At 40.5% G+C, this 27737-nt stretch overlaps 1 protein-coding gene across 2 annotated transcripts in view; it reads right to left on the bottom strand.

The window, feature by feature from the left end:
• Positions 1-7577: 7577 nt before the first annotated feature.
• cdk19 (cyclin dependent kinase 19) overlaps positions 7578-27737 on the bottom strand; it is a 73035-nt gene continuing 52875 nt past the window's right edge. For both annotated transcript variants that reach the window (XM_026194207.1, XM_026194206.1), the window contains 9 exons: positions 22252-22309; positions 19811-19942; positions 18302-18445; positions 18142-18211; positions 17979-18051; positions 17485-17582; positions 17322-17400; positions 13955-14197; positions 7578-11922 (listed from right to left, as the gene is read on the bottom strand). In XM_026194207.1, the coding sequence (XP_026049992.1) occupies positions 11797-11922; positions 13955-14197; positions 17322-17400; positions 17485-17582; positions 17979-18051; positions 18142-18211; positions 18302-18445; positions 19811-19942; positions 22252-22309 (1023 nt within the window). In that variant the 3' untranslated portion in view covers positions 7578-11796. The remainder of the gene's footprint in view (positions 11923-13954; positions 14198-17321; positions 17401-17484; positions 17583-17978; positions 18052-18141; positions 18212-18301; positions 18446-19810; positions 19943-22251; positions 22310-27737) is intronic.

Below are 27737 nucleotides of genomic sequence, written 5' to 3' on the forward strand. Positions count from 1 at the left end.
GAGTAACAACAGAGAGTAGCCCGGGCTATTGGTGGTACAGTTTTCAATTTTGACAGCGCAAATGAGTACTTAATTACAGTAACTTCATACTCAATGCCCCGCCCCGCAACTTCATGGCTTGAGACATGGATGAGACACACCAAACTTCAGCGGGCTGGAATAAAAAGATCAAAAGGCCGGAGGTGGCCCGCGGGTCATAGTTTGCCCACCCCTGCTCTAGAGGTCAAAAATGAAGTCACCATGGTAGTGACAAAGTGACTGCAGTTCCTCGAAATGCTGTTACGAATGGCTTGCTCTCAAGTAGATTCCCATGTTAAAACGCCCAACTTTACAGGTTTTGGCCTCTAAGGATAGCGTGCCCCTTTATTACAATCGTACATGGCAAACTCACCTGTTTAACCTTTATTAATACTTAAAGGTGGCAATGTGGCTTTCACTAACAAGCGACAGCTGTTACATACTGCCACATTCAGAGGTACATCGATACCTCTGAGCCCGGGGCCTTGTGTTTAACACCCCTAGTCTAGAAGCATTGGCGTGAGGTTAAAAGACACTGTGGCACTCCGCAATTAAAGGAACTCTCTCCCACCCTCCCACTAATGAGGATTAGACACAGTACGCACTATCAACCTGGAAAACAGCTTGCAAGACACAGAAGACAACTAACTAGCAAAGTAACACAGGAATAAAGTATACATTATTATTATTATTATTATTAAATAACAATAACAAGTAAATAAGGGGTCACATGGGGAAAAGACAAGAGTGGAAAGTAGTCAAATCAAATATAAGCAGTAACTGTAACTACAACTAAAGACTAAAAATAGTAAAAAAAAAAGAAAAAGATGAGAATGTAAACAACAGGCAAATTATGAGTATAAAAGTATAAAATATTTATTAGTAAACAGAATATGTGGTTCTGTGAAAGAGCAAAAACACAAAACTCCATTACAATGTTGGGTCAAAAACAAAAAATAGTAATAAAAAGACAAATCTAAAATAAAAAAGTGGCTCTGCAAACTTGTGGGTAATATAATATATATAACCAACTGAAAATGTAAAAGCTGATCTAAATGTTATATATTATCAGTTAAAACACTGGTCTAAACTTAGCCACAGGGAGGCCAGTGCACTTCTAGTACCACTCCGAAGACAGGATAAATGGGCTGACAAAGAGAGTTTTAGAACATGAGTTTGAAATCAAAGGGGTGATGAGGAGGGGTTGGGTAGGTATGGTGTTAAGGAGATGTGGAAAGAAGAATGGAAATGGCTGTGGTGAATACATACTTCACGAAAAAGATGCAGTGTGAAAGTGATAAGAGACTCAAAGCTTTTGTTGGGAGAATGTAGCTAGGAAGGTTTACGAGATAGTACTGAGACCTGGCATGATGTATAACTTGGAAACAACAGCGCTAACAAAGGGGTGGTAGAGTTGAAGATTTTCATCGGAAGTAAGTAGGATGGACAGGACTAGAAATGAGTACATCAGCAGACAGCTCAGACTGAGTGGTTTAGAGACGACGTTAGAGAGGCAGGATGAGATGGTTTGTACATGTGCACAGGAGAGATGCTGAATATATTGGACAAAGGATGTGAAGGAGGACATGCAGAGGGTTGGTGTGACAGAGGAGATTACTTATAGATATACTTTCATTATTACAAACTGGGTACATCTATTTATATAAGCGATCACCTGTCTAAAAACATGCCAGAAATTAGAAGAACATTGAAGAACCTCTTCTAGCACACATGGTTTATTGGCCAGGTTTCACCATCTCACCGGACTTTCCTTTTGGCTTAGGCGTGTTCTGTTAAACGCTTATTTGATGCCAGGCCACGCTGTACATCAGTTATATTTACAGCACGCAATGTCTGTCACAGCAAGTTTTGTCATACTCTGTCAGTTGCATGTACATACAAGTCGTTGTCGGTGCTATTGAACAGAATCACTACCAAACCAAAGCTCCTGATAGTTTTAATTAGACCAAAGCATTTCTTCCTAAACTGAGTACAATCCCTTAGATAGCAGTTGCAAATTCTGAGAATTTATGCTGAGGTCCAGGGTCAGTTTGAACCCTGCCCGTGGTAGGGTTTAAACTGGAAGCTACACGTGTGGGATGAGTTTGCTCTTTAGTTGCTATTGCAGCACCTGAAGTAGGAAATGGGGCCATCTGTGTTAACACGTTCTGCTGAGTTCTCTCTGAGCCAAGTCATAAATTTCCCTCAAGTGGTAGCAGTAACACCGCAGGCTGATCTGTCAATCCAGCGCCTCTGCCAGAACTCGTGCAGCTGATGCCAAGTCTCAGCTTGTCTGCAGTGGTTTTACACCAGCAGCCTGTAAGGAGAACTGAATGTAGTGCTTACTTGACACATCCTTTGGAATGTCTTGTTGGTTGGTACAAGTGTTTAGATCAGCCAAAGACATTCGCTCCAGTGTGTGTAACCCTATAACACCAGCAGGGATAGTAATTAGGACAGGCTGACTTTCTGCAGTCCATCCAGTCTTTACTTCTCCATAAATCAGACTAAAATATACTTTATCACTTTATGCTAGCACCCATCACCGCTGACATTTGCACACTATTGGCTCTTTGGCAGGATGCTTTGCAGGTACGGTATTGTCCAAAAGTCTTGAGCAACATGTGCAAACATACATGGAAATACAGAAGCCAAAAACAGAGTTTGTACAGTTCTAATACGCATAGAAGTCAATATTTGATGCAACCATCTTTATTCTTCAACACAGCTCCAACTCTTAGGCAGGCTATTCTTTAATTTCCATTTACCACACTGGTAAATGTAAGGTCCTTATATAGGAGCAACTTAGGGTTCAGCAGACTGGAAAAGCCAGGGATGAAATCAACCACCAACTGCACCAACCTTCAAGTTAGTAGATGACCTTCCCTGCCTCCTGATCCGCAGTCAACCCACTGCTTCAATGTTGTTGAGGTCCAGAGTTTGGGGAACCCAACCCAGGACTGACAAAGGGCTGTTGTATGTGTTTTTCTATCCAGGTATGCTTTTACTGCATTGGCAGTAAGTTTAGGATCAATACCAAGATATGCCAAGTTTAACGCTAATATCTCTGGGAATCACCTTGTTGGTGGAAAAATACAGTTTTATACTTGTTATCGTTGGCATTTTTATAGTTTCAACTGAAGAAATAGGAACAAACTTGTGTGTTTTTGTGGCAGGCTGAGATTTAAAATCTTTGCTCAGTTGTCTGTTAAGTGTAGGTACAACACTGATTCATCCCAGGATTTCCTGCTCTCTACCAGAAAATCCTGAAAGAAAGGTGTTGGAGTGGCCTAGTCAAAGTCCAGATTTAAATCTGACTGAGATGCTTTAGCATGACTTTAAACAATCCACTCATGCTCAATAACTCTCGAGCAGTTCTGCAAAGAAGAGTGGGCCATAATTCCTCCACAGTGATGCGAAAGACTCATTGCCAGTTATCACAAACACTCGATAGCAGTTTTTGCTGACAAAGCTGGCGCAACCAGTTTTTAGGTTTAGGGAGTAATTAATTACTTTTTCACACCCAGCCAGGTAGTAAATCAATAATCATCATTAAAACAGCATTTTGTCTTTACTTGAGTTATCTTTACATAATATTATAATTTATTTGATCATCTGAAATGTGCAACAAATATGAAAAAAGAGAAATTAGGAAGAGGGCAAAAGCTTTTCACACCACTGTAGTCTTTTGTCAGTTTTGGTTATTCTACAACTCAAGAATGAGGATCATTCTTTATACACTCCCTGGCTCACAACATGTCAATTACAAGCCAACAGGCACGTGGTTTCACAGATCCACCTGTCGCTTCACAAACCAAGACCAACCAGACAGAGGTGGATTATTATGAACTTTGAATGATGCAAAGCGAGTCTAGTAGAGTCCAAGAACCAAAAAAGGGAGTTTGAAATAACCATGCCTATTTGTGTCCTGAAGTGATGATGGTCAGCTGGGACAGGCACACATTCAAAGAATCAACATCCTAAACAGATTATAGCATAAAATAAGCAGATTATAGCATAAAATAAGACCGTTATGGTCCTATCTCTTATCATTTCCCTTTAATGAGAACAACGTCCAAACCATTGACTCATGCTGTTATTCAATATATGGGATGTTGGAATAAAAAAAATGATTAAATAATCAAATCCTTGATGGATGCACAACTTTGTGAACTGGAAAAACTCTAGGTCTTGTAATGACTAAGTCACTTAGGTTTATGAATATTGAGTACTGACATTAGGAATAGTCTGAAAATGATTCAGCAGCACATTAAACAGACACCCTCGGGTGCCGCCAAGTGGTGAATACTAACAGCTGCAACGTTGCTGCCCTGTCAAGCAGCAACTCTCCCAACAACTGCACAACGAAACAGATTCAGACAAAAGAGGCTTTTATTATAATAGAGGATATAAAATAAATATACATGACTTCTTCTCATTTAACAGTCATTTGTACAGTGAAATTTGGACAAGTTTGCTAAAAGCAGCTAAATAAATTTTTACTTTTTCGGATTTTCGCTTTTTCGCCGACCTATTGCTGCTTTATCTATAAACACTATGAAAAGACAATACCATTTAGGCCATATGTATATTTCAAACTCACGCTCACACGCACTCACGTAATACAGATAGAATGTCAAAAATGGACAGACACCCCAATCTGCAAAGCATTACTCTGATGTGGCTCGGGTGGGGGGGGGGGGGGGAGGTACTTTTTGTAAATACCCATTTTCAAAAACATTATAAACCTTCAAAAATGAGCTAAAGCTTTCAACAGGATGTGAAGAAACAGCTGCCATGAAAACATCTATGCAAGGTGTTAAAGAGATAACAAATGAAGTTCAACTAGGACCGTGCCGTACTTCCTTGCAATACCAATTTGTACCACAAGGTGGCGCAGCAAGTCAGTGTCACCTTAACTTAACCACCAGGCAAGTAATTATAAGCACATTCTTATTTACAATGGCGACCTGGGCAAAGAAAAGCCTCTTGAAAAAAAAAAGGTGATTTTTATTGAAAGCTTTAGTCAAAATTTGCAGATGGTAATTACAGAAAAGGTTTTTAAATAACAGTTACTTTTCTGCTTCCTCTCTAATCCCCCCCCCCCCCCCCCCCCCCCCCACACACACACACACAATGGGACAGAGTGTCAGTGGAAACATTTTGTGATTTTTATGCCAATTTCTTTTCTTTTTTTAAAAAAAAAAAGGCAAATGGCATCACTTCTTTCAACTCTGCAGATGGAGCGTCTGTCCGCCTGTACAAAGTGTTGCGAGAGCGACAGTAAGTGCTTATGTTCTCCATTGGAAAAAGACAGGCACATGCAATACTATCAAAAAAGAGGCGATGTGAGAGGACGGGCAGCCTAGAGGTGCACTAGATTTTATAAAAGCGTTGTACAAGTAAGTGTCCTTCCACACACACACACACACACACACACACACACACACACACACACACACACACACACACACACACACACACACACACCTACCTTCTAACTTTCATAGCACTGCCAGAAGTTTAGTGTCTAAAGCGAGACATTAAAAAACATTAAATACCATATTTTTTATTTACCACTAGATATTTTAGCAACGACAGTGCATTAGAAGACAATTACTATATCTCAATGAGAAGTCCTTAAAATGTTTTTTATGTACAGCATTTCAAAACATAACTGCGCTTCAGTAATGTGTGAGGACGATATCTATGAGCAGAGAAAACAACAGCCAATCCTGCATCAGGATTCTTTGCAGTCAAATCAAATAGATACTTAGCTGCTAACAATATGCTACATAGTAACAAGAAAAATAAAAGACTGACAGAGGAAGTGTGAAAATACAAAATTAAAACCCCATGACAAGTTTAGCTGATGAAATTTAAAAAAGAAAAAAAAGGCACCATCCACTCAAACTAAAACGTGGACCGTTAGTTATCATTCCTGTAAGTAAGGACAGCAACACTGTGGAACCGAAGCCAGTGAGCGATCACAGGCGTCGGCGTCACCTTCATTCTACTGTACAGTGAGGTGGTGTGAACACATTCAGTAACTAGACGTTCATTCCACGTGAGCTTATTTATGAAGAGGAAACAACCAGGAGCAGGAGAACTATGGTCTAGCGAAGGCGGGTCTGTCTGACAGAGGTCCCTTTCTATAGCTACTATAGTTAAGGCAGAGGAAATTCAAACATGGGTATTATTAATACATGTATGGAAAAAATAAATATGATTGTATACTATTCATATATATATGCATTTCTTTACAATAATTCTTTTAGAGTACATTTTAAAATGCTGTGGGGGGAAAAGGACATAAATGAGAGCTGTCTTGGTCTACTGTACTCAGTATTTCACAAGAAAGGAATACACATCACCCAATAAAATATAATAAAACCTGTCAACTGCAAAACCTAGAAACAGGTAAAAGCTTTAGTCTGGGATTTCTTTGCATAGGAGTTTGTCTTTTGCTGGAGCCTCGTGCTCATTAGTAATACTTGTGACACCTCGTTTGTGTGGAGAGAGAAATGTACAACAAAGAGTCTCAACATATCCTCACTGCTACTCACTTCAACTTCAAATACACACAGTAACGGGAGGCCAAAACCTTTGAATAACTGCTGGTTTAGATCCCTACTGTGTGCCACTGACCTCCCCCCCCCAACCAGTGGATCTGTCTGCCAGTCTGTCAGAAAACAGTAGAAGTAAAGATGAACTAAAGACACGGAGTGCAAAAAGCTACTTCATCTGGACATTTCAGGTACAGGTGCATTCCTTTAAGTTTCTCTTTAAAGCTGCTATAATCAAGATTTTTAGATAAGCAAAAGCTTCAATGACCATGCTTCCCATTAAAGGGGCTACAAAGTGATGGATCCAGAAAGAATTATAAACAGTTTTATGGAATACTCAAAGACCTTTGAACTGTTTTGGTTTATTTTCATTTAAAAAAAAAAAAAAAAGGCTGCTTGCATGTTTTTCTCCATGTTCGTTACCAAGGAATGGCAACATGTCCATTTTTTAACATGCAGCAAAAGCAACTCAGCAACACTAATGCCAGTGTGCCTTTTATGTGCACATTTTTCATACTAGCCTGGCAACAGGAAGGTGTAACCATTGACATGCTGACTGACTGCTAGCTTTCCAAGCTCCTCAGACTGCTGCTTGTTATGGTTTTTCAGCTAAGACACTCTCCGCAGACATGGTTTGGAAGGTGAAAGACATTTTGCTCATCTAATCACCTTCCAAATTTCTTGAAAGATTCATAGGGAGGTGTTACATGTTGCTTTATGTCCTCCTGCCCCAAGAGACCAAAAATATCAATTACTGCAGCTTTAAATGAGTTTAAAACATAAAGGACCCTGCCTTTGTGTCATGTAAACACTGAACAGTTCAGAATCGCTTAGCATGAAGAAAAAAAAAAGGCATAACTGGGAGATTTTTCTATGGGCTTTAGAAACAGGACACACATGCTCTGAGCGGCTTGTTTTTAAAAATGGCTGTGGGGAAAAAACCCACAAACTAAATTTGCAGTTTTTCCACATTTACATAATTTTAATAAATGCAGTTTAGAATAAACTAAATAAATAAAATAAAACTAAATACTATAATAAACAAAGTTATCTGAATCTAATTACTATATTTTTTAATTGAAAAAATTAACCTGGGTCTTTCTGGTTAGGGGTAGGTTTAGGTTAATCCAGCTGTTTTATGGATTTTGGTCTATTTAGCATGCTCACATTCTTCAGAAACCAAAGATATTGTGCCAAACGGGCAACAGTCCATAAAACCTCTAAAACTCTAAGCTCTGTAACTCTATACGGGTTATCAAAGACCTGTGGGACATTAACTGACATTATATCTTTGAATTTTGAAAAAGGTTTGATTTTAAACAGTATCCATATCTCATCTCATCAGACAATGTATGCACTAAAAATGTAGATAGTGGCCATTTACAGAAACAACCACACACTCAGATTATGCATGTCCTGTTTTAAATGAAAAACCCAGCAGTATGTAAATTTTCACACTTTTTTCACATTGTGGACAATTTTGACTAAAACTGTGACAAACCTACTACACTAGAAAGGACTTTCTCTTGTTTAAGAATCAACAATAATTTTTTAAAACATGATTTCAAACATATTTTAGGTCAAAATTTGACATGAATCCTGTTACAAGATCCATCCAGATGCACTTTGCTTTAAATAAGCATAATTTAGCAGAACAAAATAAGCAGAACTGAGACTACCCACCTATCTGCAGTTAGTATCAATGCATGAAACATAAAGCCTTAAAAAAGTTCTATTCAGTGGTAAAATTCTAATGATGTTGCTAATGTAACGCGGGTGGGTACTTTTAAGCATCAGTGAACCATAACTGGACACAGAAATACAATTATTTTCATTATACACACATATCTTGCATGTTCTGATTAATAAAAAAAAATCCCTAACACCATTATCTATTTGTACTATTACAGCTTTGATAAGGACAGAGGTCCAGTTCTCTTTCCAGCCACAAGGTGTCAGTGTTTCCTAATTAAACTGCAGGTCACACGTGCAATAAACACAATGTCTCTTTTCCTCTGTATGGGGGCAAATGCAGTTAGTCAAATAACTGGGTGCATTCTTTAACACAGCATGCAGGGTGGTCATTCATGATGGAGCAAGTTGTCAGGAGGATATGAAAAGAGAAGACTTGCTCTTACTGTTGTATTGTTAGTATTATAACCCGTAAAATTAATACTAGAAATGCTTTTAGCAAAGTTTACTGTAAGTATCAAAGGTAAACATACCGTATGAAGTAGTTCATAGTGTTACATACTGTGTAGGTAGCATTTTTTTTTAACAATATATTGTGGTGCAGATAATAATCTGCATAATAATTTTAACTAGTCCATGCTGCGCATTGCCACTTCTAACAGTGAAAAACAGCCTCAAAGACAATTTTGTATGTGAACAGATCCCTAATAACTTTTCTGTAAACGCCTGAAAGAAATTCTGAAAAGGAAAATCCCCATATAAAAAAAAATCAGATTTTCAAAAATACTGAAGACAAATTGGTTTGTGTTTAAAAAAATAAGATATGATCAATATGATCTTCTGAAATGTAATGAAGTATTACTTGAAAAAGAAGACTTTGTGCTTAAGGAAGAAAAACAGATTTGTGGTAATGCAGCCATTATGTTTTGCTCATTACCAAGAGTTAGATAAAAACACTGATATCACACTCATGTCTGCAGCAAAATTTAAAAATGTTACTACCAGCCCATCAGTTTAGCTTAGCATAAAAACTGGAAATAGGGGGAAACAACTAGCCTGGATCTTTTTTTATTTTATTTTTGTTATTAGTATTATTGTATTTATTTATTACAGGCTACAAGCACATTTTAGCTCATAAGTTAGCATGTTATACATCACTAGTTTGACCTACACAAAACACTGAAGTTTAAAGTGTCATACAGATAAGTTGTTCTAAGAAGTAGTTTAAAAAAATAAATAGTAAACGTATTAAAATGTCCACATATAACATCATTAGCTTTAAAAAAAACAAAACCCATGAGCTTAAGAAAAGCTGTTATCCTCTAGTAGCCCCATGCTAGCTCTCCTTTAGTGTTTCCAGGATTTATGCTAGGCTAAGCTAATTAGCTACCAGGAATGGCTCTACACTAAAGATACAGGCAATGTTGAGAATTATATTAATTATAATAGTAATATAGTGGTAATAATAGTAGTTGGCAGGTTGCGCTACTAACAATGTAATACATATATTGTGACATTTATTGTGACTTTTTCACTTTCTACATTTCGGAAGAACAATTTTGCTGAATTTCTAGCACTGAAAGGCATTCATGTCTCACAACTTGGCTTGGTACCACCCACATGATAGACTCAGGTTGCACAGAGCAACATACATTGATTTGACTAGGATGAAAAGCGTTGTCAAAAACACCAGTCAGAACTTGGGTGAAGGGGTCCCAAATGACTGGAGGGTGTCTCAGTACAGACACAGGCTCCATTGAGATTGACATTCATATTTGACCCAACAGTTTTGCTGTCCCTTGTTCATAACGATATTAAAAAAAAGGCAATTCCTGCACAGGGAACAGGAGTACGGCAACCCTGGGAGTGTTATACACTACAAAACTTATTTAATTGACATATATACTATATTCAACACTGTGCTCTGACTAGAGAACTACTAGTCAGAACACAGAGGGTGGGAGTGAGCATATCAACCTGGTCATTTAAGTCTCAGCGAGAAACTAGAGTGTTTCCCTCACAGCTTCTTCAATTGTAGCACTTATTAAATGTCCTTCATTTCACTTTTCTCACAAGTTGATTCATTAATTCAAAATGATCTCAGACATACAACGGGTTGTATACACTGGATATAAAAATGTAAATAAGTTGCTCATACCTCCATGCATGTACTAAAGAAAGCACCCATTGTCTTTGAATGTACCCCAGTCTCTACCTGCATACTCAGTGTGGCACCGCAAGGGTGATATGGAAGAGGGCGAGCCTCACATTTGTTCCAGCTCTTTGCAGATCGGTTCAGTGGTCAGTGCAGTTCTAGTAAGTAAAAGGATAAACAACATGCATAAAAAACATACTGTACACACACACACGTGCACACGCTCATACACGCCCACGGGACAACAGAGATAACAATAAAATCTTAAAAAAAACCAATCTGACATCAGGCAGTAACAGTCTCAAGAAGCATATGTCGGAGGGGGGGAAGCGTACTGTTTAGCTGCCCTGTACGATTATGCGCATCTTCAGAAACCTTAAATGTTTCAAGGGTCCAAAATAACACAGGTGTCACAGCAAAGTGAAAACCAGCGAACAAGAACGCACTCCGGAGCTGCCGGCCACCAACAAGAGGTGTCAAAACCTCCCGAAGACGCTGCCATCACAGAAAGCAAAGCTCAGCTGTTAAATGGTTCTTACTTCTAAAAGTGATGGCGTGATCACATTATACAGAAGCTGTAAAAAGACAACTGCTTTTCTTACATTCCAAATCCAAATCTAGATAAACACTTCTAAATATAGAAACCCTATAATATCAAGATTTAAGTTAATTGTTTTTATATTTCCCTGCAATGACATCAGCTTAAAAGCTGAGGTTTTTTTTCTTTGTAGAAACTTTTTTCTTAAAAGGTTGGGTTTAGCTCAAACTTTAGCTTATCGTCATTTGATTATCCGTGATAATTATACACTAGAGATGACAGTAAAGGGCTTTTCCTTTTAAGTTGCCTCACATCTGATCGCTTCTGTATGTAACAATATTTATAATGACAAGTTAAACTTGAAAAGTCTAGCAAACGAGCAGGAGAAAAAAACTCAAATAGAAAAAGGTGCTATATAATATACTTGAACACAGCTGCGATTCTTCCTGGTGAGGAACGTTGTGTTTGTAAGTGCCACGGTTCTGAGTCTGTGTGTGAGACGCCTTGACATCTATCTTACACCTTTTTTTTCCCCAGTCGATTTAAAAGTGTTTCAACGCGCCGATGAGGCAGAATTTGTTTTCTCATTGGATTTCGTTTGGTTCCTATGTTCATCAGCCTTCGTGTTACAGTGCCGCTGAAGGCTGTCGGGCGAAAGGTCAAAGGTGAGGGCAGTTTGAAAAGAAGGATGACTGGAGTTGGAATGATGTAATGAAGGGACAAGGGTCCAACTGGGACGCGGGAGCCGTGGAGCTGAGGTTGTTGAGGGTTGGCTGAAGACAAGGAGGAGCTTGACTCCTCTGCTGGTTAGGGAGTGACAAGGATCCTCAGTAACGGTGGGTCTGGTGGGAGTACTGGGAGCTCTGCTGGGTTGATGATGAGTATCCCATGGTGCTCTGGGGTTGAGTGGAACCTTGGACATTGCTTTGGTAACCAAGGCGGGAGCCAGAGTGCTGAAAGAGAGAGAGAAGTGGAGACGCAGTCGCTAAATCACCAGACTTCTTATTAGCAAACATTCAAACGGTGACTCTGGAGGTGTGCAAAATATTGTGTTTTTAAGGCTACATCCAGACATTGCGCTAATGAGCGCAACTTCCTTCCAGATTCAGTTGTCTGCAGCTAATTAACCTTTCCTCATAAGCTGTTTTCCACATGGATTTCAAAAAATTGGGATTATGATATTTCCCTGTGTGTTCAGTGGCTCTGGGATTATTTCACTAGTAATGAAAAAAAAAAAGTCTCATTTACACGCTTGGAGACATGGACTGTAAAAAGTACTGGTGCTGAAATTTCAACGATCTGGATATTGCTTTGAGAATCTGAGACCTCAACTGTTTGCATGCCTCCATACCACAGTTGTGGGTTCTTGGCTACACTGTTCTAGATTAGGGAAATGATCGGTGGGTGGTGCATGATGGAATATATGTGGATAGAGATCAATAAAGGGAAAAAGTAGGACACTGACAGTAGCAGCTATAGCCACACTCGTGCTGTGTCTGACCACTGCGACAGTTTATTTATACATCAACTGAGGCCTGACAGCCACCAGCTGTGTCACTTGCAACTAGGCATATCTCTGTATGCAATATACTTGTGTGCCTCGCTGATACAGAAGCGGGAGAGGTCAAAGCGGTCACTTAGATCACACCGTGCTCTGTTAAGTACTGACACATGATCTCCCTGCTCCTGCGGTCATGTAACGCTCAAACCTGAGCTAACCCCATACGTTGCTGATTAGTCGCTGATCACATTTATTTTCTGCAGCAGTCGGGTTCTCCTTGAAAGTCAAAATATGTCATATGCCAAACTTTGGCATCCAGCTTCACTTCATCACAGGCCGAGAGCTGTTGTCTCTTTGGCCTCGTGATAAGAGCTGAGCCGGCGATACAGGAGGCGCCTGAGCAGAAAACAAAAGCTCACAGGCTCCATTGTGATTTGATATCAGCTCTGTACAGTCCTTATCATTTAAACAACATCTTGTTGTTGTCTGGTATCTGAGTGTTTGAGTATACATTTTTTAGCCTGCAGCCCCCTGTAAGCATTCTCAGCCCAACAACATGTTGGTTCATGTCTTAATACGTTTAGATTTCCCTATCCTAACTGCCTAACGCAGGTTTTTTTCCTTCTGAAGATCATGTCAGTTTCTTAAAGCACGTACTTGCAATCAAACTGAACTCAAACAGGAGTTTGGAGTGTCTCATTTTCAGTGCTGGAATGGTACATCCTGCTGTGGTCGACCTTTTATGCTTTTATATATATATTTTTCTTCACATATACTGTTACACTGTGGGATGTTCATATTAAACAAGCCTTCAACCTGCTCTAAACACTAGGTTTAAGACAGTTTTTTATGATCGTTTCAGGGTTCAGGTACTATGAGCACAGAAGCTGCACTCACCTTCCAATCAGGACACAGTTAGTTTGAAGGGACGAGGAAGACAGCTAAAACAGCTTGTTTCAGTCAGATGATAAACTCACGTTTGTGCCAGAATAACACTACAAAGGAGAACTTGGAACTCATGCACAGCTACTCATGCAACTAATAGAGTCCAAGAATGAAAGTCTGGAGCAGGAGATGATTATAATGGACTCATTTATCGGGCAATCGTGGCTCAAGAGTTGGGAGTTCGCCTTGTAATCGGAAGGTTGCCGGTTCGAGCCCTGGCTCGGACAGTCTCGGTCATTGTGTCCTTGGGCAAGACACTTCACCTATTGCCTACTGGTGGTGGTCAGAGGGCCCGGTGGCGCCAGTGTTCGGCAGCCTCGCCTCTGTCAGTGCGCACCAGGGTGGCTGTGGCTACAATGTAGCTTGCCATCACCAGTGTGTGAATGTGTGTGTGACTGGATGTGTAAAGCGCTTTGGGGTCCTTAGGGACAAATACAGGCCATTTACCATTCATTTAATAGAGTTTTAAAGTACAGACAAATGAACAGTTTCACCAGAAAATGTTGGTGTTGGTGTTTGTTCTATAATATTGTACTGACCTGGTAATCTGACTGTAGCACCCCAGTGCCTGAGGAGGCCCCAGAGGGTCCGATCCGAGGTTTCTTGTTGGGTGGCCCCTGGTCCTGACCGTGCTGTAGCGCTGCAGTGGTGGCCCCCGTGGCTCCGGCGGTGCCGTTGGTTTGAGCAGAGCTCTGCTGGGAGGGGGCCTGCTGGGCTGCTGTCTGCTGCTGGTTCTGGGCCTGAGCCTGGCCAGTTGTCTGCTGGTGCTGCTGGGTCTGGTTCTGCACAAAGACACACAAAGCTGAAAGTGGGTCGGGATTTATGGAGTGGACTAAAAGCGAGTGTGTGGAATGATCTCGGGTTCTTGCTGAAAACAAGAAACCAAGATTTTGCTCTATTTTTAGCTGTAGGTTGTTCTTTTCTGCATCTGTGACCCACTTTCCCACTCAGATGACTGGATTGAGATGCAGCTCAACAACATGAGTTTAGAGTTTTAAGGACGCATTAAAAAAAACTTAAGTAGACCACAAGAAATGTTAACCTAATGAGCCAAAGGAAGGAAGGAAACGTATACTAACTCATCTGAGGATGAGACAGTAAGGATAGCTCATATTCTCTGTCTGTCTATATTGTTAATAAAGCAGCTATTACATATCTATTTCCATGTTTTGAGAATCTGTTGCCCATTTATGCTGCTGGCTCAGGCCCTAAAGCCCTAAGTCTGGTTTCAAGTTCAAAAATCGAGACCGCAATGACGGACCAAAATCATTGTTATGGTTTCTGCCAGCAGCCATACCCCAGAGATGCCCCAAATGGCCCTTGGATGTGGATGCGTGGCTGAGTTGAGGGAATGAGACACCCTGTGTGAACAGTTCAGTCCTTCCTCAGGTGATTATTAAATATGGTTCACAGAAATCTGCAGCCAGTTTCTGGTGCAAACATTCATTACGTTCTGGCCCATTATGTGGCAATTATGTGGTTTAAAATTTAGTCAAAATTTGAAATTTGGTGTAAAAATTTGACACAGTTGTGAATTTATCAGTTTATGGCTACAATTCAGGAATTCAGTGTGCAGAATGTTGACCTTCAAGCCACCACGGGGCTTTTAGGGTCACACTTACTAAGTGGGACAAATTAGCATGATGCCACAGTCGCAAAAATGCGCTGATGGGAGTGGAAAGTTCTGAGGCGATCCCCTAACAATCCGCTTGTTTGTATACAAAAATGAAGGCGGTCACATCAACAATGACCAGCATTCTACAAAGAACACGGCAGATTACAAGCATATGAGCTACCGTGAGAAAGTGAATAATGAGCATAGGCACAGGTTTCTTTCCAGAGACAGCATAACACCATGAAATCAGTCAGTAGGGACCCAGTGAAGAGTTGTAGGACACAGCCAAAGTTTGGCACTGCACTCACAGCTGTGACCCCCCTAAAATAAATGACACCCCCTAAAACACCATCAAGCACAATTAAGACAAGCAGAAAATTCTGTGCCACAAACCTTGGTAAATCAAGTAACAAGTACTTTTCTTTGAAAAAAGAAAATAAAAACATCCCATGATCGGCTTACAGTGGGTTGAATTTGTCAGTTTGCTTACTTACAAACAAACAAACAGTCTCTAATTTTTATGGTTATTTCATTTTAACAGAGACAGAATATCAACCAAAAATCCAGAAAAGCTAGAAGCTGATTACATTTACATTTCCCTGAGTGAAATAAGTATTTGATCACCTAGAACCCAGCAGGATTTCCCATACATTGCACATGTCCCCGTGTGTCCACAGAATCAATGTCTTCCATTCCAGCTTCTCTGCCACCATGAACAAGAGCAAAGCAAAGATATCAGACTTGCACAAGGCTGTCACCAAGAAGCTTGGTGAGACAATGATAACTGTTGGTGCGATTTCTTTAAATGGAAGAAATATAAAATAATTTTCAGTCGTCCTCGATCTGGAGCGCCGTGCAAGATCACGCCTCATCAGGTGAGGATGAAAGATGGTGGATCAAAAATATCTGAAAAACTGCATTTAGTCAATATAATGGCAGATATAGTGGCTAGTGTATTTTAGTATGAATGTACAGCATGATGCGTAATCCTGCATGTAATTTCATAAAATCAGCAGCTTTCACTTCAGTCTGCAATCAGCAGTTTTGGTGTTGTACTGATTTGGAGCAGCCAAATTATTTTGTTTATGTTGTCTATTATTGATTGTGCATGTCCACACTTTATGCTGACAGGAAGTCCAACCAAAGCAGTGCAAGCCGAGCTCCTCAAACACTCTGTTCTCTGGTGTAAAGCTCAGATCTTTTCCTGCCAGCAGCTACCAATATGATGTAGGAACAGCGGTCACATGGAGCCATCGGCCTCTGCCTCAGTGCTCACTCTCTCATTAGATTTCACAACAAAAATCTTATCTTAATCTTAGCGCCTTTGAAAAAAGGCTGCGCTTTTTAAGCTACATGCAAAGCAACAATGAAACACAGAGCACAAGGACGGTCAGCCTCCTCATGCACTTCTGTACACCGTGTACAGTGTGTCCCTGCCTCTGGCAAAGTCGCCGCTAAATGCCTGCACTGAGTTATTACACTGTAAAAATAACTCAAGGGACACTGTTGACTCAACTAAGATACTGCTTTCTAAGAACCAGTAGTACTATAACCTCATATCACTCCAGTAGATAACAATATCTGTTCTTTATGGCTGAAAGGGAAAGTGCCTGGACACATTTGGAGCTACCACTTGGAATAGCAATAGTACAATCCACTAGTGAAAAGCTGTACATTAAGACTTTATCAATTTAACAGTCCCCAAAATTTCTACAGAAAAAGCCTGAAAAATAAATGCAAGACTTTGTGAGGTGGGACAGCCGCGCATTAACCCATAAAATACACCAAAAACTGCCACATTAGACCCCATTGACAACTAACTTAAGATGGGACGTTAAGTGAACTGACACAATACCGATCGATGTTTTAGTTTCTGAAAATGTGACGGTACTTTTTTAACCATGCAGATACTGCAGGCAGTATATATACCAAGAAGGGTTGTCCAAATATCTATACTCTAGTGCTGAACATTAATATCAGCTTAGGTATTCGCACATTAGCAGTGCCACAAACTGTGCCGTCTTCACACGCAGCTTCGCACAGCACTGCTGCAGACAGGCGGGGACACAGCCCTTTCTCTCACTAACAGCTTAGCACATGAACAGTAGCACAACAAAGCATCTCAAAGACTGACATCCCAATCTTTATGAGGATGTTTCTGAGGTGTTAATGTAGCCATGTAACTATTAGCAATAACCTAAAAGCTGCATTCGCCGCCAGTGAAGTTATCTGTAAGGCAGCGGCTAGACTGCCTTACAGTCTAAGGCACAGGATAACTGGATAACACTTACCTTTTCTGTTTTCTCCTCTGGCTCGTCTTCATTAAGAAATTCTCGTTTGGGGTAGGGGATCTGACAGCCAGCAAACACACTAGAAGAAAACAGATGAAATTAGTGATTGAAGCACCAACACGATTGTGTTGATTAAAGTTTGCAAAAGTTTACTAAGGCTCACTCAGTGGTTGGTAATGGGTCCTCTAGGAAGTACGGGTCCTGCAGCGCCTGCTCTGATGTGATTCTTTTAGTCGGGTCCATTGTGAGGAGCTTTTGGAGCTGAAGGCAGAAAAATACACATGGTTACAAGATCTACACACACACACACACACACACACACACACACACACACACACACACACACCTGATCAGTGTACGATAGGAAAATACAAAAAGGTGGGGGCTTCCTGATTAGTGGCCTTTCAAAATAAGACGATTTTATTAAGTAGTAATAGTATTAGTATACGTGTTTACATAGTTATACTGTGTGCACCTGCACCTCATTTGGGGAATAACAGCCCAGTCCATGACCCTTTAAAGTTTATTACTTTTAAGGTGAGTTTAATGGTTAATTAGTTAGCAGTTACAGTTAGGTTTGGTCACCAGGAAATGGACATAATGCCTCTAAAGTAACTGAACTAAGATATATGTGTGTGTGTGTGTGTGTGCACTTACCAACAAGAACACCTTGCTGTCTGGTTTCACTTTATGCTTCTCCATGTATTTGATTAAGCTGCTGTTTGCATACCTGTTGGATGACAAATGACAGCATATGTGATATTTCATTTACAAGTCTACAAGCTCCCCGATTATAGAGGTCATTAGAGCGGCCACCCACGTCGTCCTCCTGAAGTCTTTTTGCAGTGTGGGGTACTCTGGCATCTTCCTGATGTCTTCCCAGTCTTTATCTGCGAAAGACACAAGCACGTGACTAAGTTAACACTTTTATCGATACACTAAACAATCTCTTGTATATGTGTGTGTGTGTGTGTGCAGACCTGCAGGGAAACCCATGACACTAAATATCCTGTCCAGCTGGTCGTGATGGAATGGGTTACTGGTCTTGATGTCTTCCTGGCGACAGTGAAAGATGGGCTCCGATGTTAGCAGCTCCGCAAAGATGCAGCCAATCGCCCAGATGTCTGAGGCACGCACACATGTAAACAGACAACACTTAGTCTCAGTATTGTGGAGATACACTAGCTACAATGGCTAAATCTTCCTGGATTACAGGAAGTCATTTTTTTCTGCTGGAATATTGATGTTAGTGTTACTGCTTAACTACCTGCATTGAAAATGCTACGTCCAGATGAACAGAATCAACCTTTTGGGATGATGTGACGTATTTATTTTTCTGTATAATGTTTATAATGTAGATTCTGCATTTCTCTGTAAGCGTGACCTACCTAAACAAAATTTCTTACCAATTCTGTTTTTTTCCTCATTATTAGAACTGACAGCATACACAACTGAAACTAAACAACTGTATGTTGCACAATTTTCTCTCACTGAAACAACTGAAAATGAAGTGTCCTGCTACTGGAAAGAGGTGCAAAAATGTAATGAACACAGGCTGCTGTATGCTCAGCTCTACCTGGCATGTTACCTTTCCAAACAAAAGAAAAAGAAATGTCAGTTACACGCATCATTTTTCCAGTATGTTTATAACTTCACCAGATAACCAAATATCGACAGTTTTCTCTTTTTCACTCATCGTCATAATTTTAGCCACGTTGCCTGAAATTAGAAAATGTCAGCTGGATGATTTAAGCATCTGTCTTTTCGTTGCAAACATTTTCATGGTGGTCGCTATTTTGGAGAACTTTTACACTCACGGTGAGGATCCTCCACAGTGGTTGTGACACAGTGGAGTGCATCTATTTGCTTGCGCTGCCCTGCACGTTTTGTGCATGCGTGAAATGGGCCGCCTCATAATCGGACACACGTGAGGCTGACCGGCCGGTCACCACACAGGGCGGAGAAAGCTGGAAAATCAGCTGATTCTATACTCTGGCCAGCTGATTGGTGCATGTCTGGGGTTTTTTTTGTTTTTTTTCCCATTTCCTTGTTGTACTGCATTATTTATTATGTATTTTCAAAGCCCGACTAGGAAGAGTTGTTGGCTCCTCTTTTAAACTTGTTTGAATTAAATGTTCTGTTTTTGTATGTCAAGACTCTTACATGTTACGTGATGTGAATACAATGCAATGGTGAGTCATTGCTAACAGCCTAAGTCGACTTCCATTCAATGGACTGACGTGGGAAGATGTAAGATACTGAGATTATAATGGAACATGTGCTCCACGATTGATTTATTCTGATGATGTCCATGGATCACATGAGTACTTTGAACTTATCAGCTGTGCATGTAAACCAAGAGACCCTGCTTCTAAAATCACAGCTAATTCTGTCAACTAACACAAACCTGATGCAGTTAAGCAAACAGCCAGGGATCAAAGTCCTGCCTTGGTGCAGAGCATTACGTTTTTTTCATCTGTGTGACTCACCAATAGCTTTGGTGTAGTGCCGGGCCCCCAGCAGCAGCTCCGGGGCCCTGTACCAGAACGTCACTACCACGGGGTCAAGGTCCGCCAGCGGCTTCAGCGGAGAGTTGAAGAGTCTGGCGAAACCCATGTCAGCTACAGAAGGTGCGAAAGAAGATAGACGCAGTTAGCAAACAAAGGCATTATCAGATAGAGATACGAATGCATGTTCAAGGCTGCTGTCAGAGCCACGGGTTCTAGACAGAACCTCGGGCGTCTCTCACACCGCAACTAAATATGAAACATCCACAACTGTAAAGCTGAACAAGGCAGGCTTTTAATGTCAAACCACATCTGTTCTACTTAGCATGAAAAGACAGTATTCTTTCCTTTTAGCAAAAAAATCCCTTGCTAAAACGGTAATGTGAGAAATAGAGCAATTTCCCACTGTTAAAAAAGTACCTTAACAGAAAACATAAAAGTTACACATAAATATTTAACTCTGCCTCATTCTAGTAAAGATTAACAGGAAACTGGCACAAACAGATTCTCTTCCTGTGTCTTTCTAACAGACAGCAGAATAAGGTACAGCTCCCCTAGAACCTGGTCAGTGGTCTGTGTATGGCTTTTAAATAGCCAGTCACAAACACACACCAGTGGCTGCAGAGATTACAAGTTTTCCTGCTGTTGCTGCTGTCATCTTGGATTGTGGAGTTGGGATTGGAAGGACTGCTATTGCAAATTGGAATTCCGACTTCCCACTTCGAATGGAGCACACCATTAAGCAAGATATGCTTCACTACCACCATGAGTGAGCAGTGTCCTTGGCTTATCAATCAAATGTGGTTAGTTTCAAAACACCAGCATTCTGTTGGTTTGAGTTACATCAGAGAAAACTTACAGTAAGGATAATCAAGCACCACAATAATGAGTGCACTCTGTCAGTGCGCCCCAGGGTGGCTGTGGCTACATTGTAGCTTGCCATCACCAGTGTGTGAATGTGTGTGTGAATGGGTGGATGACAGGTTGTGTAAAGCGCTTTGGGGTCCTCAGGGACTAGAAAAGCGCTATACAAATACAGGCCATAATATGGAACGTAAATCCATCCTTATCAAATTAGTCATGTTTAGATTGCAACAGCATGAGAAGAAGAAAATGTGACACTGTGTAGCTCAAATACAAATGACAGACTAAAGTCAGCCTATTCTGAATCAGCTTTATTTCCACTGGTGAAGTGGGGGACATGACCCCTCCACATTTTACATTCACCTCTGTAGCTGCCACTAAACCTGAGCAATCACCAAGAGCAAGAGTTCTGGGGGTTTTTTCAAGTCACATTTCTGGGATCTACAGAAGTGGGATTATAGTCTTATATGGATACCACAGATGGGTAGTCTTATTGTGCCAACTTCTATATGCGCAGTAAATAAATATGCTAATATTGGACAATGCTAATTGGACATTTCACTGTTTTTTTAATGACTTTAAAGATGCATTATACTGATCATAGAACTGATCACAGACTGTATGTATAAGATGGAGGTAGCATCTGAGTCTGAAAATGGAAAGCCTATACAGAAATCCTTTAAATCTGCATTCTTTGTAATGGCCAGTAGGGGGCAACTGGTTGGTTGTACAAAGAAGTTGATGGGAAAACACTTCTCGGCTGACCTCAGTAAACTCTGAGGTCATAGAATGAGTGAGATGAGATCATGATGAATAATGTGCTCAGTTGCCAGATTCAGGTCTTACTGAATATAATTAAAATGTTAATTAGAATTAAAAGTAAAACTTGTCACTGACACTGTTCTTGGATGAGCCTTGTACAGAGTTTTGCATTTGCCTACTAATGATACTAATGATGATGATGATTCATAATGAAACGTTCACAGAAAATACAACACTGACTGTAAAGCAATATCTACAGGAACAAGTAAGGCTGAAAAAGTTGTTCGCTTAACCAACGTGCATTCAAATACAATTATAATGAATGTGATTTCTGATACTTAGTTCACATTCTCCTAAAAAATGAATGAATGAAAGTTGGAAATGAATAAAATGAACATCCTGCTCCATGTAACTATTAAGATATTAAACATATTTATTAAACCACAGCAGCCTTGTGGCGTTCATTCAAGTAAAACTTTTACCAGCACCAGTTGCAAAGACTCTGGCTGCACTGGAACAACACTCTATGCTATTACTGGGAGTACGGGGTTTAAAAATAGATGCCAGCAATGCAGCATTACCCTTCAACACTCCCCTGGCCAGCTGGCTTATGCAACAGGACTGATCTGAGCTTCCTGTCAGCCTCTCTGGACAAGGTTAAACGTTGTAGCTATCAGACAATCAAACACGTCAACAACCTAATTGATCCACTTTCGTGCTGACACAAGTACCTAAAGGTTGTGTAAGTTTCAAATCAGTCAAGCAGTTTAAATGATGTTTTTTTAAATCTACTTTACCAATTTTAACTCTTCCTCGTTCGGGGCCTTCCCCCATCACCAGGATGTTAGCTGGTTTCTGTGGGAGAAAGAGACAGAACATTACGAGCTGTTGCGTATACTAAAAATCACTCTGTTTTTAACTTGGAAGTACAATAAATGTAAATGGTTCTAACACACAGTTGGACTGATAATACGTTCAGAATACCCGTGGTATTACAGTATCAGTGGTTCCCTTTGCAGAAACATGTTGAGTGGTTATTGACTGTCCTGTTTTTGTAATGAAGCACACAACCACATGACTATGTCAGTGAGCCATTTTCCGGGAGTGCACTTAAGCCAAGTGATCATACACCCAGGAATGGAGTCAAACACGCTCAAGCAGCTGGGTGTGTTCATCTGGTTTCCAGAGAGAAACTGGAACCACACAAGTTCCAAGAAGTAAAAGCTTTGTTAGCCAACCAAGCTGACTGCCGCCACTTATGTGGACACAAGCCATAGCCCAGCACATGCTGTGGCTTTTCAAATCACCCAATTGATATTGGTATTTAAAATCCTATATTAGTTGTTAGGCTGAGTACATTTCACAATAACAGGAGAACAGGTTGAGTTCTTTTTTGTTTTTAGGTCCAAGCCTTAAAAAACATCCTAGACCAACGATGTTAGGTAGTTCAGAAGCATTCATTTAGATGATGTTTAACCACCGTTTAACCACAAATGCTAAATTTTAGAACTGTGAGTCACTCACAAAGAACAAATCATAAACAAATTAAATTAAAATACAATGAACAGGTGAGGAGAACTAAAACACGTGACGTGAAGTTTTTCACAGATATAGTCGTTTGATCCAAAACTGATTAGTCCTTCTCCTGACCACTTTCAAGTGTTGAAATAGTGCAAACTGAACAAGAACACTGACTTCCTTTTTTAGATTTATTTTTGCCTTTGTTGATAGGGCAGCACAGAGAGTATTCCATTCAGTTTTATATATATATCTGGCGCCAAATCCCAACAACAGTCACCACAAGGCACCTTATATTGTAAGGTAAAGACCCTACAATGATACAGAGAGAGCCCAGAGAAAGCACTTGGGCAAAAGTGGGAAAAAAGTATTTTTGTAAAGATGTTATTACTAAAGGCTACTAGAGTAGCTTTGCATGATTCACTTCTCGGAATAATCCCTAGTTATCTTATACTGGGCCTTGGTGCAGTCCTTCAGTTCATTCTCTGCTTGAAATAAGCTGATCTAGCCTAACTTTCTTTAAGGCTACACTCACTTTAAGCAACTTACTCACTTGTTGGCAAGTGGGCCTTCTGTGGGAGGCAACAAGTGCCATGTGCCACTGTTGATCATATTAGGGATATCCCCTCTATGATGTCACACAGTGCCAAGCATCTCCCAAACAGAAAATTAGGAGGCTGTTGGCTCACACACATTCAGACGTCAACATGTGAAACTGGTCCACTGTGTAAACAGTATATAGCTGGGATGGGAAATAGGGAAATATTAACCTATTACATTTTCACTTAGTAAATATAACAGTAGTTACTGCAGCACAGCAAACTAGACGCTCAACGTTGACATTTAATTAACAAATTGTTAATTTTATAGTGTTCACTGGATTTTTCTGAGCCTGTTGGCTGACGGCGGTTGCTTACTCCCCCAGCTGAAAATTAGATGGATCAGAGTGAAATTAGGAGGCCCCTAAAGCTGAATGGCCACCAATGCATACAAAACCCTTCAGAGTCACAGGATGCATTGCTAAAATGAGTAATTAAAACAGCTTTGAATGCTGTTATCTGTGTTTTCCTCTTCAGAAAGGAATGTGGAGCATGAAGAAGTGTTGGTTCAGGCTTTTGCCACAGGGCTCGCGGCACAGCATCTAGGACGCAACACATGAAGGCCGATGTATTTTTCTCACTGCTCTTCAGACCATTCGCTAACTCAACTTCTTGCATATAATTTGCAGTTGTAAGCACAGTGGTTTTAAGTCTCTGAATTACCAGAGGATATAAAATGCATCGGAAAACCTCTGTACGTTTTTTCAGAGGGCAAATAACATCAGTGGGCCCCTGTTTTTGAAGTTTACCTTGTCGTGCAGTAGGATGCAGTAATGCTTGTTGTCAAACTGTCTCCCTGGGTGTTTGAGTGAATGTGAACCCTCTGGCTTGGCAGACTCAGATCTGACTGGCAAACGTATTTTGTTGCCATAGAAACAGCACTAATAATGAGATCTGCTATTCATGCCCACAACATGACACCCCCACGATCGGCAAACACAAAGACAAGCGTCTCTTCAAAGGCCCGAGGAGTTCAGCCCCTCTTTCAAATTCTAAACAGACCTAAGTGAATTAATATGCCTAGCCTGAACGTACTCTTTTTTCTTTTTTTTTTACCTCTTGAATGTTCTGTAAAAGACCTGAGTGAGTGCCAGTGCCTTCAAAATGCAAAATGAGCATGCAAAAATGAAGTTTGATGTAAATAAGTTCACGTGTCTAATGGAAGGAAAAGCTGAAAAGTAGAAACATGAGTGCAAGAGGGACTGTTTCAAAGAGCAGCAGACCACAGTGATATAAGGAGATGTAATAAATTGATTGAAATATGCACCAAAGTTAGTGAAGCATGCACCAAATTCCTTTTCACACCCCCCATATTAAGATTTCCCTTCAAATGCAGCCAGTGAAATTAATCAGTTCCATTTGGACAGTTTCATAAATGGATCGGGAGCCAGGGGAAAATAAACACTCTCCGCCCCACAGAGGATCTGTAAACCCAGTCCTTAGGGACGTGGCCCTCTTTTACAAAATCATTTACATCTTTGTATCAAAAAGTAGGCCACTTCAGGAGCCAAACTTACACACTTACGTAACAGAGTGGGCAAGCTGATAAACAAGCTGAAGCGAAAGGTGACAGCCTACAGGACTCATCAACGACCAACTGTCCAGATAATGAAGCCCCTTTGAGCTATTAGTGCAGTATGCAGTAGTATTAAAGCATGCTTCATCCTTTCACGCAGCCAGTTGGTTGGTTCAACTCTCGTTCTGCTTTTCCTCAAGTAGCTGCTGTTTGTTTACAGTGTGTGGAGTGAGAGTACTCAACCCCTAGGAGCAGTGCTTGGCAACAGCGGGGAGGAAGAAGTCTCATTTAGCCAGAAGGGACCTCTGTCACAACCAGGGTTAGGGAGCACCAGGCAACCGTTTCGAATAGTTGTAGGGTGACGCAAAATACAAGGGGGAGGGAAAAAAGCACTGTATTAATACCAATGCTGCTACAATGAGATATTACTCAAGCTGACAAATCACCTGTAAACAGAGTGAATTAATAACACGCAGACTGCTGAAGCAAGGCAGCGATTAAATCTGTCATGAAAATATGAGGAAATTTGTTTGGTGATAAGGCATTAAGGCTGAACTTGGAGAATTCAAGCCTGACTCATGTTAACATTTACATCTAGACCACTGAGATAAGAGGAAATGCACGCCTGTCCAGGAAAACATTCAGGTCATCTAATTTTAAAAAAAGAACTTGACCCTTGAAAGTGAGCTTTATTAACCCCAGTCCAGTAACAACGCAACGTGAAGGGAAACCAGATGATCCGACGAGGATGTTTCTGGGATTTTGATTAAAAGAGGCCTTCAGTATAAAAAAAAATTCCAGGAGTAATGTTAAAACTGAAATAAGAAAACACAGCTGAAACTGGGCTACGAACAGAACACTTCATGGTCCGGCTGTACCAAATGTCATATTTAACCAACATTGCTTTAAGTTTTTGTTAAATCCCTGTTGCCACAATTCCTTTCCCCTTATGTCTTATCCTTTCCTCCTCCACTGAGATTGGGACTAAGATGTGAGGACAGGAGTTGAGGATGTACAAGATTAGAAAAAGGGGGTAAAAACAACTAAGAACTACTGGAAACCACAGAGACCAGAACACAGAAAAGGAAATAATTGGTGTAGAGTTCTTAAGCTGAAAGTGCATCTGACCTGCAGCAGACATTTGTTTAATCAGTGTGCATTCAACGAATAAATCCTACCAATAGGAATCACCAATCAGACAGTCATGAAGCTCCTGTTTTAAAGAAATATGATCAGAAATTATCTTATGTTTGGATCATTTCCATCATATTTCAATACAGCAGAGCTAATTGCATGCTACTAGCAGCCCAGATATTTTGAAAATTCAGATCTGGCTCTAGTCAAACTCTCTTGCTTTTGGACACTTCTTAAAATCTTAAAAAGGTAAAACAACAATATCTTTCCATTATTAAAGAGTTTATATATGACACATAAACTGCAGAAATAAGTTAGTTTTAGTGCAAAACACAGATGCTGAGTACAGATTACATTGTTTTACTCGTGTCACTGGATTAAATACCTCTTGGTAATAATAGAAGTAAATAGGTTAATATTAACAATTATAATCTGAATGAGACACCAGATTAGAATTCAACTCATCTATGCAAAACTGAATGAAAACTAAAGCAAACTTCTCAGTGCAAGCACACACGGTTCACTTTCCCACTTTAGACACTGAAAAAAAAATGTGGTTGTGTAGAATTCCACGCCTTGCATGATGAGTTTCTTACAGCCACCCACCCAGTAATATGCATGTAGTATAGCACTGCTGGTTACTATAACAGATGACCTTCAGTAATACCCTAACACACACCACCCCTCTCTTAAGTGATTATTGGTACAGTCCATGGAAATGCATGCCTTTTGCTTTGGCTTGCAGAGTCAGGTTCTTGAATCAGCTATCTGTGCAGAGCGGTGGGCTTGACATCATCTTACATAAGACGGCAAGCACCTCTGATTGGGGGGGGGGGGGGGGGGTGGACGACGACAGAGGAGTAACTGCAAGAGTAAATGGGGGATGGGCTTTGTGACAGTGCAATGCACAGTACATGGATGCTTTCCAGAGAGTCAGAGCATGCTACACTCAAGCACAAAGACATGCTTATGCAACAGCAGAACTATTGCAGCTGTTAAAGATACAGTGGGCAGGAAAACCGTTCCCTGTGTGGCACAATACATGTCTGCTCCTCCCCTCGCATGTATTCACAATACAGCTCATGGGAAGACTTTCACATCTACTTAGACAGCAGTAAGAGGCCTTGGGTAGATTTTTCCATAACGTAGCATCATGTTTGCTACGAGCAGTCTCTCTAATTTCAGTTGTTATTTCTCATGCCCGCGCAGAGACCCGACACAGAGCCAGGCACCTGCACAAAAGACGCTAATCTCACCGATGACAAGAGACAAGAATGAAATTTACGAGTGAGGTTATGTGGCAACAATGGCAGGAAGCCCTGGCAGAGAGACAGCAAAATAACGGCTGCAGCGAAAATAATCGAGGGGCCGGAAATGTTGGTGTGTAGATAAGACTGGTGTGACCTTAAGAGAGCCAAAACATCCACACAGCTACTGTAAGAGAATTCATATTGTGTATATTATGAACTTTGGTGCTTAAGGTTTCCACAAATTTACAAAGTGCTACAAAATAAAA

This window comes from Astatotilapia calliptera, chromosome 15 (genome assembly GCF_900246225.1).
Source record: "Astatotilapia calliptera chromosome 15, fAstCal1.2, whole genome shotgun sequence".
NCBI classification, from domain to species: Eukaryota; Metazoa; Chordata; class Actinopteri; order Cichliformes; family Cichlidae; genus Astatotilapia; species Astatotilapia calliptera.